General features: G+C 41.6%; 1 protein-coding gene across 1 annotated transcript; it reads right to left on the bottom strand.

Annotated features, from left to right (window-relative positions):
- Positions 1-5265: 5265 nt before the first annotated feature.
- On the bottom strand, positions 5266-14048 carry cav2 (caveolin 2). Its single transcript, XM_052030743.1, has 3 exons — positions 13715-14048; positions 13199-13386; positions 5266-9138 (listed from the first exon to the last, which is right to left on the bottom strand). The coding sequence occupies exons 1-3, from the start codon at positions 13868-13870 to the stop codon at positions 8988-8990; spliced, it is 495 nt and encodes a 164-aa protein (XP_051886703.1). The 5' UTR covers positions 13871-14048; the 3' UTR covers positions 5266-8987.
- Positions 14049-15431: the final 1383 nt, after the last annotated feature.

The following is a 15431-nucleotide window of genomic DNA, read 5'->3' as shown; positions in this document are numbered from 1 at the left end:
TAGTAACAGAAGAGGGCATGTCCCGGATGGTGATAGTCCTTAATGATGGATGCCATCTTCTTAAGGCATGGCCTCTTGAAGATTTTCTTGATGGTGGGGAGGGTTGTGCCCGTGATGGAGCTGGCCGAGTCTACAACCCTCTGCAGCCTTTTTAGATCCTGCACATTAGAGCCTCCATACCAGGCTCTGATGCAACCAGTCAGAATGCTCTCCACTGTACATCTACAGAAATTTGTAGGGGTCTTTGGTGATACCGAATCACCTCAAACTCCTAACGAAGTAGAGCCACTGGCGTGCCGCCTTCGTGATTGCATCAAAAGTAAAATTGCTTTACCTTAAAGTTGTCGGTGTTTATAAGCCTCCTTGTGTAATTTTACTTTTTAGTGATTTTTTTTCATCCCCCCCCCCAGCTAAGATATCTTTATTAGTCACATGTATATCGAAACACACAGTGAAATGAATCTTTTGCATAGAGTGTTCTAGGGGCAGCCCACAAAGTGTCGCCACACTTCTGGCGCCAGCATAGCATGCCCACAACTTCCTAACCCGTACATCTTTGGAATGTGGGAGGAAACCGGAGCACCGGGAGGAAACCCACACAGACACAGGGAGAACGTACAAACTCCTCACAGACAGCGGCTGGAATTGAACCCGGGTCATTTGCGCCGTAAAGCATTACACTAACCACTACACTACTGTGCCTGCCAGTTGTCATTTGCCAGTTGTCAAACATTGTCAGGGGTGTTTTGGGGGTTGGAATCAGAGCGCCATTCAGAGCTGGCCTCCTGGACCCAGGCTGCAGAGGCAGGTGGGTTAGGTCCTCAATAACTGGCCCAGGCAAGTGCAGTCATGAAGGAACTAGGGGTGGAAATTCCAGCTCTGGACACTTGGTCCTGTGATTCCTTCCACCAGCTCAGTCACAACAACCTCGGTGCCTCCTTCAACCACAAGAGGTACTCCGAAACACCTTGTTAGGATTGGGTCTGACAAAGTCTCCAATGTGAAACGTTCTCTGTTTCTCTCTCCACAGACCCTACCTGACCTGCTGAGTGTTTCCAGCATTTTCTGTTTTTATTTCAGAATTCCAGCACCTGCAGTTTTGTTTTGATTCTCAGCCACATCTTCTACTTTGTCACATCGTTTGTCTCTGTCCATTTGTTACTGGAATTTTCAAACATACCTTTTTACCATCTGGATTCAGTTGCTCTAATATTTAATGACCACACTCCCTTTCTCCACCCATTAGAAACTTAATTAATTGGGATTTCTGCTGCCTGTACCCATTCAACACTAAATCTTGCTCACTGACTTATAATGATTCCTAGCCCCCCAATGGCTTTCGTATAAAATATTCACCCTTCAGTTAAATCCTTTCATGTCCTGAGCTCTATCTTTCTTTGTAACCTTCCCTATCCCTTCAACCACTCTAACTCAAGCACCTCATGCACCTGTCCATCCTGAGGTAGTAACTTTAAGCTGCAAGGATAAACTGAGGCCCTGACCTCCCTCAGGTAGAGTTAAATAACACTATTTGAAGGACTGGGGTATTCTCCCAGACTCCAGGCCTATATTTCTTTCTCAAGCTCATGAGAAAGGTTCGTTTGAGCAGTATCGGAGTAGTTTCTTATAGATATCGCCATATAGCTTCCTATATGGCAAGATAGGCTCTCATACCCCTCAAAGATATGGGCAGCAAAGATCTGCATGAGCTGGTTTATAGCAGGTGGATTATGGTCTCACCTCAAGGTAAAAGGGACAGATTTACAGGCACCTGAAGGCCAACAGAAAACTCACGATCTAAAGCAGAGGTGATTGGTGGAAAGTCTGCAGGATTTCATGTTTGGATTCTTCAATGGGGTCAAGACTACCTATGGCCCAAACACCTGAGGGCTCATCCTGCTGAGAGCCATGAACAATGTGAACTTAGCAAGGACAAAGGAAATTAATGCCGGCTGGAAAGATCTGTTTCTTAACGGCCACTCTAACCTTGATATGAGTGTCCCTGACTTCAGCTCACAGCAATGACTTGCGTCAGTCCTGCTGTCATCCAAGACCGACAAGTAATTTAAAAGGCCCTATACCAACAGAAGAACAAGGCTGTGGGAGCAGATGGTTTCCCTGCTAAAATCCTAACACTCATTGGATAGGAACTTCAATCACAAATACACAACATCTCCCACATCTGGGAAGGGGGAAACATGCTAGAGAACCTCTGAGATTATCATAAGAATGACCATCTGAAAAAAGGACCCAAATCTGATTGGTAACTACAGAGGGGTATCCCTGCTGTCTGGCACAGGGAAAGCCATCACCAGGTTCCTCCCCTAGTAGCCTAAGAGCTGCTTAGATGATTCTTCTAGATCTGGATGCAGAGTGGACATGATCTTCACTGTGCAACAGCTCTAAGAGAAATACAGGAGGCAGCATCAGCCATTATACATGGCCTTTTAAGACCTCACATAAGCTGTTGGCTGTCGATCAAGGGGACCTGTGGAGAATCCTTCCCAAATTTGTCTGTTGCAGAAATTTGACTCCATCTTTTGTCTGCTATGTGTGGGCATGCAAACTATGATCTTAACCTATGGGTCCTCAGAAGGCCTAATCTCAGTCGGATTGGTGACAAGCAAAGCTGTATCATCACTCCAACACTCTTCTCAGTCTGCCTCACTGCATTGTTGTTCTTCAGTCCAATGAACTTTCTGCTGGAGTAGAGCTATCCTACAGAACAAATAGAAAACTGGTCAACATATGACACCTCCACTCTGGATCCAAGGTCACCCTGACAGTTATTGAGTTGGGGAGGGTGGATTGCACTTGCATATGTGCTCATTTGGAAGCCAAGCTCCAAGTCATTGTCAACTCATTCACTGAAGTGTACACTAAATAAAGGTCCTCTACCAAGGTGCCCCTGCTCTAGTACACTGCCCCTTGACAATGAGGGTCCAGGACAAAATCCTGGAAAATGTGGATCATTTCCTTTATCTTAGGAGCTGCTTTGCAAAAAAGGTAGGTATCAATGATGATTTAATGGTCAGCATGGATGCAATGGGCTGAAGGGCCTATCTCTATGCTGTACAACTCCATGACTCTATGATATTAACCAAGGCCCTCAGTGCGCCAGCATGGCCTTTGGTTGTCTGAGGAAAAGAGTGCTTGAAGATCAAGATCTCAAATCTGGCACAATGCTCTTGGTTTAGCAGGCACCAGTAATCTCTGCCCTCTTTTATCCTTCCATGCCTTCGATTACAGAGACTGGAGAGATGCTAGCAATGCTGCCTCCACAAAATTCTCCAGGCACACTGGCAGGACAGGTGAATCAACATCAGGTCCTCTTCCAAGCGCATGTCTTCGTAATGAGGCCCTAATTACTCTCAGCTCCAGTGGGCACACTGCTTCATGCCTAACCCCAGTGTCCCACAACACTTTTTATTCTAAACTCTTGTCATGGGAAGAGATGACCAGATGGAAAGAGGAAATGATTCAAGAACATTCGCAAAGCCTCCTTGAGAAAGTGCTACTCCCTCACGCACATGTGGAAATCCCTGGCCCAACACTGCTCCAAGTACAGAAGGGGCATTTGGGACACATTGAGAACATAGAGCACCTTCACTGGGAGAACACAGAAGCCCAGTGTAAATGGTAGAAGGAGTGCACCGCTTCTCAAGCTAACCACTGGCTCACCCCATCAAAAACCTCCTGCCCCATGTGTGGCAGAGTCTGCTGTCCTCCATTTGCCTCATCATCCATCTCAGAACCCACAGAACTGAAATGGAAGCAGGTCAGTCTCAACCTCAAGGGACTAAGGTTAAGACAACATTGACTAACTTCATGACCACTTAATCATTCATGAAGCACCTCAGCCTGTCCTGAGGATGTGAAGGGTATTATAAACGTACAAATCCAAGTTTTATAAAAGAGTCAGTGTGCAAAAGCTAGGAAATTAATGTGAAAATATAGCACAGTCCCTATTGGGACACTGTGTCTAATAAGGAAAACATCAGGAAGAACATGCAGGCATGGAGGAAGACACAGGAAAGATTTACAAAAATAGTTACAGGCATTAGGGATCAGAACAATGCAGAACCATGGAGGAACTGGAGCTACATTGTTTACAACAGAGAAGGTTAATAGGCAAATTGATAGATGACTAATATTATATAGGGTCTAGACAGAATAATTGAAGAGAAACTTTTACCAGCAGCTGAAGCATTGATAACCAGAGATACTGCAATTTGTTTTCCTTTGCTAATTGCTTCCCGCTCAGATATCAACCCAATATTTATTTATATAAATTATTCAGAGTAACTTGGCATGAAACTTCATAAGATTAAACATTGTGATTACATATGAAATTTAGTTTTGTGCAGATGTTATAATTGCTAGTTTATTTAGCCTTTTAGGTTTGCAATTAGTATTTAGCTTCAAGGATTGAGTTTATAATCAGTCATTTGATTGTGCATTGCTACAATTCAGGTTATTAATCAGCTGACTATAAATCAATATAGGCAACACAACATAGTGCAGCATCTCAGACTTCACTGGGTTCTCTTGGTTGTTGTATAACATTAAGTTCAAAGTCCATTGTTGTCATACATTTTAGCAAGGCTGCATTTGCAGTTTGTACTCAGTATATCAGCTTTATGAACAAGCCACCTCTATCAGCAGATTGACTTTATTGGACCTATCTGCAAACTTCTTGGAATCTTCAGTGAGCTCTCGATGCCAATTATGTTATTTTAAATATTGCCTTTTTTGCTGTCACTTAACTGATCACAGATCGAAATTAAATATGTGACTTTTTGGTTTGTACAACAGCACTCTATGGATGGTGCTTTCACTATGAAAGAGATCAGTCAGGATGCTTTGAAAGCTCATTTATACAAAAGAAAAGTTTGATCAGCAGTTGCTGTATTTTGAAATTGCACAATCCTCACTGTAAACTGACATCAAGTAAAACTTCAATAATCTGCTTTCCACCTGTTTCGAAATCCTGATGGTTTGGCATCTGACTCATCACGCTCCCTTTCCACTCACTGCATCCCTATAAACTTACTTGGCTATACTGTATAACATCAAAAAAAGGAACTAAAATGTATTGGGGTATTAATCGAAATAACATCCAATAGTCCAGCACCACCAAAGGCCCAAGACTGCTGGATTATTGGAGTTTTACTGCTTTTCTTAAATCTTTATTACAGCTAGTTTTAGTTTCATGTTAATATTGGACAAAATGATGAAAGGAAAACAAAACAGAAAAAAACGTGGTGCCATTGAATTGTTTTTATTTGTAACTTTGTAATGGTACCTCAGCCTACCAAAGCATAGGTATAGTTATTGCACTTATGTGCAAACATTATACGACCAGAGTTATATACGTAAGTACAGTGCACAATCTGTTCAAGTGTTGCAAAACTGAGCATCTAAAAATTTGCAAATAAGTCCACAATATTGTATGTTAATAAAATAACACAGTTCTGGACTCCAAAGTCACAACAGACAGTATTATATCAAAAAGTGTGTGTGTGTATTTGGATCTTGAGTTATTTATATCCACAATGAAAAGGTAAAGTAGAACCCAATAATTTAAGAGACATCAGAACTTATTGATTCTCATTATATCAATTAGAATATTAGTATTCGATATTCAATAACAACAGTTACAACTTGAATTTAAATACACACTTGAGCATGAGAAAAAAATTACAAAATATTTTACGGAGAAGCAGCAAAAAAAGATAAAGAATGGACTCCAACCCATGGAAGAGAAGATTAGAGAGGTGACTCAACATTTGGTTGAAAAGGACGATTTTGACAGTTTTGAAAGATGCAGTGAAGAGAGGCAGAGAAGGTTTTTCATAAAGTCAGGCAAATGTGACTGAATGTTTTGCCACAAATTGTTTAGAAAAAGAGGATGGAATGGCCAGACTTGGAGGATCTAGTGGAAATATAAAATAGTGGGAAGTCTCATAAAAGGTAGGGGAGTGAGATGAAGACAAACAATTTTTAACAATGCATTAGGAGACTGGGAGTCAATGTAATTGAGAAAGGATAAGAATGATGTACCAACAAGAATTTACAGAAAGTGCGAGACTACTGAGAAAGATAGAGGACTTGCTGATATAAGAAGATGATCAATCCCTAATTTAATCAATTATGTCTAGGAAATTGCAGGTCATATTGTGAAAATGCACTATGTAAGAGAAGTCCTTTATGATTTCTTTTACAAATATATCCTCTAAATATGGGTGCTGCCAATGGCAAATGCTTATTGTTTGGTCTCGAGCAATGCAATTTATTCATATGGGTGCTGCCAATGGCAAATGCTTATTGTTTGGTCTCGAGCAATGCAATTTATTCAACTTTGCTTGCCAATGATTTCAGATAACTGAAAATAGTGCAATTGCAATTCTGAAAAACCATCAAAACTTCAGAACTGTTTCTTCTTAAATGATGACTTTAACCTTCCTGTGTCAACCTGGAAGTCTTCTATATGCATGTAAATAGTAAGCAGGTAGTAAGAGAAGGTGTGCAGCCAATTCGGAATAATGAAAGTGATACGTTCATAAAGTCAGTAAGCATAGGTGGAATATCAAATAAGTACCTTTTAATCAGTCTTAAGTGAAAAGAATATTGCCAAAATCTGTATGGAAAGGAAGACAGAAGAGATGAAGACTGATAATGGAGAATTACTAGAAATATTGGCAATGCTTAAAGTAGAAGCAGGAGGAAGCCATTTAGCCAATCCTGTCTGTGCTGCCATTCAATAAGAACAATGCTGATATTTTACCTCTGTACCACTTTCCTGCACTAATCCCACATTGCTTAATTCCCCTAATATCTAAATATTGATCTCTTGCCTGAATATACTCAGCAGTAAACTTCCACAGCCTTTTTGGGTAGAGAATTTCAAGGACACTTCCTTCTGGGTGAAGAAATGTCTTCCAATCTCTGTCCCGTGTAGCTGGCCCCTTTGTTTGAGGTTGTGACATTTGGTTCTAGACACCCCAGCCACAGGAAATGTCATCCACACATCTAACTATCAATGCCCTGCAATAATATTGTATGTTTCATTTAGATCATTGCTCATTCTTCTAAATTCAAGAAAGGTTGGACCCAATCTGCATGTTTGCTGCTCACTCAAAAAATCCATCATCCCAGGGATCAACCTGGTGAATCTTCATTACAAGAGAAGTATATTCTTTGTTAGGTAGGTGGACCTGATGTCTGCATAACAGTCCAGATGCGGTCTCAGTAGAGCCCTATATAATTGGAGTAAAACAATTAACCAGGTCTGGATGGGATGCATCCTATTATATTGAGGGAGATGGGGGTGGGGGCTACAGAAGGGTCTGCCATAATCTTCCAACCCTCTCTAGATAATGGGGAGGTGCTAGAGAACTGTAAAATGGCAAATGTAACATCCTTCTATAAAAAAAAGCAGGTGAAGGACATACCAGGCAGCTATAGGTTAGTCAGTTTAATCTCACTTGATGGAAACTTTCAGAAACAATAATCTGATAAAATATTAATAGGCACATGGAGAACTTAGAATTGATAAAGGAGAGCATTGGGTTTGATTAACCCAACAATTTTTCTTGCTGAAGTGATAGAAGATTAATGAAGGGAATACAGTGATCTCCAGAGGGCACTCGATAAAGTCCCACACAAAAAGTTAGTTAGTAAAATTGAATTTCATGGAACTAAAGGGCCACATGCAACATGGATAGGAAATTCGCTTAAAGGCTGAAAGCAGAGTAGTGGTATTTAAATGCATTCTTTTCAGACTGGAGGATGGTACAGAGTAGTGTTCCCCAGAGGTCAGTGCTGAGGTCATAGGGATTATATACACATTCATGACTTAGACATGGGTTTGCAGGGTAATGTTGCTGAATTTGTGGATGACACAAAGCTTGGAAGCATGTTAAACAGTGAGGAGGGTAGTAAATTAAGTCATGGAGAGGTTGGCTGTGTGGGCAGGTACACAACACATGATTTTTCTTTATACAGAGAACTTTGATGAACTTTGCCAGAAAGAACAAGGTGAAAGAATGTAAATTAAATGGCACAATTGTGAAGGGTGCACAGGACATAAGTGTACACTAATCCTTGAAAGTAGAAGAGCAGGTAGAGAGAGTGGTTTGCAAAATATGTGGGATGCTGGGATTCATAAGGTGACGTTCAAGTACAAAAGGAGAAAAATTACACTGAAAACCGCTTGGCCCCAGAACTGGAGTATTGCTTCCAATTCTGTACACAAGCTTAATGAAGGATGTGAAGGTCTGACACAATGTGGATAATATCTTTCTAGAATAGTTCCAGAGATGAAGAATTTCATGACATCTTCAGGAAGGGTAAAACGAAGCTGTTCTTATTAGCAACTGGATCAAGGAGCAAGGAACACAGATTTAAAATTCTGGGTAAAAGATACAAAGGAAATTGAGGACAAACTTTTTTACTTAGATAGTTAGGATCTGGAATTCACTGTCAATCAAGCTGGTGGAAATAGGACCAATGAGTGCCTTCAAAAGAGAAATGAAGAGGCCCTTTTGAGAGCATCAGGGGGAAAGAGGAAGGGGAATGTGACTGATGGGATTGCACTGCAAGGGGGTGGCAGAGACTTGATGGACTGAATGGTCTTACTCTGTGCCACAGAATTTTATGATTTTTTGAATGAAGTAATATGAACATTTCTTGAAATACAGAACAGGATTTAATTATTGCATGGCAATATCTTGGTGTAAACTTCCTTAATTATTACCAGCAATGCATACTGGCTTATAATAAAAAAAAATCAATTATATGTATACATATTTCTAAATGAAGTTTATGCAAAATGTGTATATACTTAAAAAGATGTCAGATACTTTCTGAAAGTGCATTCGGAATGAAAAGTTTAAGCATAGATAATGCTATTTATTTCATAAAGTCTGGAAATATTCCTTTTGGGTTCTGATTGTTCCCTCTGATACCACCTTTATCTTGCTTCTTTAATCTTGAGTGATGCGGAAATTGAACGCGGAGAAGCAACGGCCCATACTCTCACACAGAGGAGAAACAAACGTGTCCATAATACTTTTCCAGATGACCTTGATGGAGGGTAGAATCATCATGAAGGTCTTCACAATGGGCATAAGAAACCTTAAGTTAAAATATAGACTTAATTAATCACAAACATCTCACAGATTCATAATGATAAAAGGCAGCAAAAGAAAAACTCAGTGTTTCAAGCTGTTCATTTTCCACTCACTAAAAAATGCAGCAGTTTTCTAGCTCAACTACATTCCCTACTATCTTTGCATATGCAATGAACAGGGAGAAATTGTATTATTTATACATTTTTATTCTCTGGTTTATACAAAACCAGTAAAGAACAGAAATAAGCTAGTAGATTTCCGATAAAGTGTGGTCCACGAAATTGCGGTTTCACCTGCCCAACACCCATAACAATTAAAACAATCTCAATCACTGGTCTTGACCTGTTTCTTTCCCTTCCCTTTTTTTGGTCTGCCAATCCTTCCTCTTCATTTCCCTGATGAGGAATAGCACCCTAAACATTACACTTTCAGAACTGATGAATTTATTATTTCTATAGTACTGACTCAAATTTACACATTTCACCTGTCGTACTCTCAAGTATTCTCAACATTTGCGTGTAAATCCTTTGTCACACTATCAAAATATCCTAAAAAAATAGTCAATATGTTTGGATATGCTAATAATTCCTAAGATTGAAAAAAAATTATACGGGTGCATTTAAATTTTTTGAAGAAGTTTTAAGAATTTAGGATTTGCCTCTAATTATTCATATTTGTATAGCTTTTGCCTACCATTGTACTTTCTACATAATTGTAGCCAGTAATAAATGCATTCTGGAGACAAGTTAAATGCAAGGGATTGAGGATTTCAAGGTGTTAATAAATGACTCACAAATAAACAACAAATCTAAATGTCTCTTGATTTTTTTTTAAAGTTATTAATTTGTCCCCAAAACAAACCTCTCCCTACAAAACTAGATGTGCCTGTAAATTCTAAAGTCTCATACATAAGTTTCCTGGAATTGTACCATTTCAGAGCGACTTCTAAAATTAAAGCCAAACTTTTGGCATCACAGCAGAAAAAGTCTTTTTTTTGATACTTCATTGCTACTTCTTACACATTTAATGTTCTCATTGAAACCTAATTTTTTAAATTCTCTTTGTTTTCATGCATTTTTATGATTTCAGCGTAAGTCACATTAAAAAGAGAAAGATTTCCACAAGAGTAGCATCTTAATTATCTGATCAATTACATAATTTATAACACAAAAACATGCTTCTGGCCTAACTATTCTGTGTTAGTCTTTATATCCTCCCCATTTAACTAACTCTTTGAGGCAAAATATCTTTTGAATCAAATGCTCAATGTGGTAGCAGGTTCCATATTTTAATCTACTCTGAGAAAGATGTTTCCCCTGAATTGAATTGGTTAGTGATTATCTCATTTCTAAAAGAAAGGACTTTCTCTTTCATTTTGCTCACCCTTCCTGATTCTCCAGTGTCCACTTCTGTTTCCCTATTCAAAAACAGAAAACACTGGCAGAATCCAGCAAGTCAGACAACATCTATGAAGAGAGAAAGAGAGTCAACATTTCAGGTCAATAACCCTTTGTCAGCATGGGAAAAGTGAGAAATGTGTCTTAAGTGGCAGAAAGGGGGAGGTGTGGAGAAAACAGAGGGAATGTATGAGATAGGGTCCAGAGCAAAGTTGTAACGTCAACAATTAAATTCTGGAGAAAGAAATAAAATAGCCAATTGAAACTGAAATGTCCAGCAACATCTGTGGACAAAGAGAGATGGTTACCGAAACTGTGGAATTCAATATTGTGTGAGAGCTGCAACATGCCCAGGCAGAAGAGGTGCTGTTCCCTCAAATATAATGTTGGGCATTATTGGAACAGTATAGGAGGCCACAGAAAGGGAGGTGACAGTGTGAAATGGAAAATTAAAGTGACAGGCCACTGGAAGTTCAAAAACACACTTGCAGACTGAACAGAAATGTTCACCATCGCAGTCAACCAATCCATGTTTGGTTTCTCCAAAGTCTTTCACCCAGAAGGGCAATTTGGGTCCCTGAATGGCAGGAAAAGGTAAAAAGACAGATGTTGCATCCTCTGCGTTGGCATGAGAAAGTACCACGAGAAGGGTGGAGTTGCAAGGAGAACAGTCTCTTTGAAGACTGAAAGTGGAAGGGAGTGCAAGATGTGTCCGGTGATGGAATGTGATGGAACAGTAAATCGGTTCCTCTATATCTGGGGATCCTTCCTGTATCTTTTTTAATCCAGTCTTACCTCAGTAAAAGTAGTTAGCCTCTAAGTTAACTCAGAAATACAAGACCATAAGGATAGGGCTGGGTTCTCTAGCTCCTTGTCCTTGTTCTACCATTCAATTGAATCAGGGGTGATCTGTATCCTAACTGCAAATACTCACCAGTGCACATGAATGAGTTGGAGCTTTAACGTTTGGAATTTGATGGTGTTGCTGTTATTGAGCTACAACTCGTTCAGTAAGTTGCAGCAAGGAAGATGTATGAATATGAGAAAAGAAGAAGGGGTAGGTCACTCAGTGCCAAGTCTCTTTTTCACCATTCAATTATAATAATCTGTTACTTCAACATTCCTTCACGATTCTCATATCCCTTGATTCCTTAATACCTAAAAATCTATCAGACTGGAATATACTTAACAACTGAGCCGTCACAGTCCTCTAAAGTACAAAATTCTAGATATTAATTTTCTTCTGCGCGAAAGAATTTCTTTACAACTTTGTGCTGTTCTTCCCAACCCTGTACTCTCCTATAATCTTGTGGAAATGGCATCCTGCCCTCAATTCTGCTTTCAGCATTATGATGTTGCTTCCGTTTGTAGACAGACTGTTAAACATGGCAGAAAGAAAAAACTAATACTCAACAGCATATCTTTTTAACAAGGAGATTTATATTCCTGCAATACCAACCATCTCTTTAGCCCAAATAGGGAATGTTAAACTGCAGAGCTTCCTTCCTACTGTGAACAAGTTGGTAGTAGAGATTTTAACATTTAAAATAAACATACATCATTATTCAAAAATCAAAACAAAAACTTCAGTTGCTGGAAATCTAAACTAAAAACCAGAAAATGCTGGAAATACTCAGCACATCAGGCTGCATCTGTGGGAACAAACACTTTTCAGGTGAAAAGTTAACTCTGTTTCTCTTCCCACAGATCGAGTTATAGAGTCTACAGCATGGAAAAAGGCCCTTCAGACCAACTCATCCATTCCGACCAAGATGCCCAGCTCAGCTAGTCCCATTTTCCCGTGTTTCTCCCATATCCCCCTGAACCTTTCCTATCCATGTACCCATCCAAAGGTCTTTTAAATGTTGTTATGTGGTCTTCGATCTAAAACATTAACTCCGTTTCTTTTCCCACATGTGGCCTGACACCACCACCCCCCCCAAAGTCTTTCCAGCATTTTCTGCCTTTATTTTATACATCATTATCCCTTGCTCCCTCTCTTATTCCAAACTTTCCTGCCCTAAGCAATTATTTTTCCACATCAATTTGACTCCATTCACCTGCCTTCTCAGTCGTTCCCTTTCTTTCTCAATGATTCAGTCTGATTGAAGGCGACAGTAGTGACCCTGCCATTCATTCAGGTCACCGATCCCTGACCGCTGCTTGTACTTCCAGTTATTTATGAGGCAAACAATGTTGAGTTGAAGGGTGACGGAAAACGTAGAGGAAGCCTGGGACACGGTAAGGAGCCCCATGCCAACAAAATTTAGAATGTGGTGCCTGTTCAGAGCTTTGTTTAGATGGAAGGCATTCATGCTGATTTATGCTTTCAGCTCACTCTTATTAGATCCACACGGAATATTGAGATTGGAAAAACTGGCGTGGGAATGGGGCCCACGCAGGAAATTCAAGGTCAATGTTTTCTCCTCTAACAAAACCGACAAACTGAACATTTAGTTTGTGTTGGCAAACTGGATCCTTTTTGTTTGAGCAGGAAAGGACTTTCTGCATTCTCATCATCTAATTTATCTCTGATATTAACCAAATGTTATCTTAACCACTGCATGTGCTGTATGATTTGTTATCAAACGGAGCAGGCAGGTCGCAAGGCAGGGGTGGATAAAAACAAAAGCAGGCTGATAACAGAATTAGGGGACACACGCTTACCAAATGTGGACGTAACTTATTACGGCAAATAGAATCCCTATGATGAAGGCTAGGGGAATGGCCAGGAACAGAGTGAGCACTTTGTACAGCACGAATTTGCTGATTTCAAACGACGCATGACTGCAAATCCAAATTCCGTCGAAACTTTGCGTCGCAACAGGTTCTGCGATCACGTCTTCGAATGAAACCTGGGGCGAGAATAAACAAAGCACATCAGGGTCCCCATGCACTGTCAGCAGGTCACTTCACACCTGCGGCAAGTCCTGCAGGACACCTCTGCAGGCAGCCCCGGATAAACCCGGGCGTTACTGTCCTCCGGACAATGTTACTGACTTTTCTAAATGATGCACGCTGCACCGCGAAATGCACAGAGCCCAGCCTGCAACTCTCGGCCCGTCACACTGCTGTCAACCTGCAGCCAGGCCGGTGCAGGGGCAGCCCCGGTTGCCACAGAGCGGCGGTACCTCCCCCCGGACGGCGGAGGGCGAGCGCCCCAGGTCTCGGGCTCTGCCTCACCTTGATGTGGGTGTTGATCCCCCCGGGGTCCCGCCGGTGGTGCTCCCTCTGCTCGGGCTGCTCCTCCTCGCCGCCGCCCAGCAACTTGGTCGATTTTAGAAATTCGTCGTTTTCGAACTGCACCCCGCGTTCGGCCGGACCCGTCTGCTTCCCCATGATTACCTCCCACCTCCTCTGCCGTTGGGATTTCCTCCAGTTGTTCACCCTCTTCCTGCTGTCTGCGCGGTGGTGCTGGGTCGGAGCCACGCCCGCTGGGCGCAGTCAGTGCTGCCGCGGAGAGGATCCGAACGCTACGGACTGCAGTCAGCTCGCCGGGCGGGGACCTCGGCAAACACAGCGACACTCGCACGGCCTGCACATGTACACAGAGGGACACATCCAAGTGACACAGACACACAGAAACATACATGTACACAGGGGCACATACAAATGACACAGATACACACATGTACACAGAGGGACACATACTAGTGACACGGACACACAGATACACACATGTACACAGAGGGATACATACTAGTGACAGACACACCAATGCACACGTGTACACACATACTAGTGACTCACAGAAACATATGCACAGAGGGACACATACTAGTGACACAGACACAGGGACACATGTACACACAGGGACACATACTAGTGACACACAGAAACACATGTACACAGGAACACATACTAGTGACACAGATACACACGTGTATATTGACAGACAGGCTAGTGACACAAACACACAGATACACATGTACGAAGAGGGACATACACTAGCGACTCAAACACACAAATACACACATGTACACAGAGGGGCACATGCATGTGACACAAACACAGACACATACATGTACACAGAGAGCCATACACTAATGACCAATACACAGATGTTTATCCAGTTTTTCTTTGAACAGCACAGTTGAAACTGCTTCCACTACTCTCGCTGGCATTGCATTCCAGACCCTAACCACTTGCTGTGTCAAGAAGTTCTTCCTCATGTCACTTTTGTGAATCATCTTTATTCTGCGTCCCTTATTTTTGATCCTTTCACCAATGGGACCAGGTTCTCTCGACCTGCACTGTATGAACCCGATATGATTTTGAACCCGGGTCTCTGGCGCTGTAATAGCATTACGCTATCCGTATCAGATCTCCTTGCAAGCTTCTATGTTTCAAGGAAAGCAACTTCAGCTTCTCCAGTCTATCTACATAACTAAAGCTCCCCGTCCCTCGAATCATTTTAATGTCTCCTCTGCTCCATCTCTAAAGCCTTTACATATTTGCCAATTTATGGTGCCCAGAACAGGACGCAGCACTCCCATTGTGGCCTAACTGATGTCTTATGGAAGTTCATCATAACTTCTTCATTCCTGTACTCTACATATAATGCCCAGGCCTCTGTGTACATCAATAAGCCGCCTTTCCAATCTCCCCAGCAGGCATGGTAGTGTAGCGGTTAGCGTAATGCTATTACAGTGCCAGAGACCCGGGTTCAATTCTGGCGGCTGTCCGTAAGGAGTTTGTACGTTCTCCCAGTGTCTGCGTGGGTTTCCTCCGGGTGCTCCAGTTTCCTCCCACATTCTAAAGACGTGTGGGTTAGGAAGTTACGGGCATGCTATGTTGGCGCTGGAAGTGCGGCGGCACTTGCGGCTGCCCCCAGAACACCCTACGCAAAAGATGCATTTCACTGCGTGTTTCGATGTACATGTGACTAATAAGGATATCT

This window comes from Pristis pectinata, chromosome 15, assembly GCF_009764475.1.
Source record: "Pristis pectinata isolate sPriPec2 chromosome 15, sPriPec2.1.pri, whole genome shotgun sequence".
NCBI classification, from domain to species: Eukaryota; Metazoa; Chordata; class Chondrichthyes; order Rhinopristiformes; family Pristidae; genus Pristis; species Pristis pectinata.
This window is presented reverse-complemented; position numbering and strand designations above follow the sequence as displayed.

Coding starts and splice junctions, on each gene's coding strand:
- cav2 (XM_052030743.1), bottom strand. CDS start 13,870: ATGGGGAAGCAGACGGGTCCGGCCGAACGCGGGGTGCAGTTCGAAAAC. Junction 13,387..13,714: donor GGATCAACACCCACATCAAG/GTGAGGCAGAGC, acceptor TTCTCGCCCCAG/GTTTCATTCGAAGACGTGAT. Junction 9,139..13,198: donor ATAAGTTACGTCCACATTTG/GTAAGCGTGTGT, acceptor TTTTAACTTAAG/GTTTCTTATGCCCATTGTGA.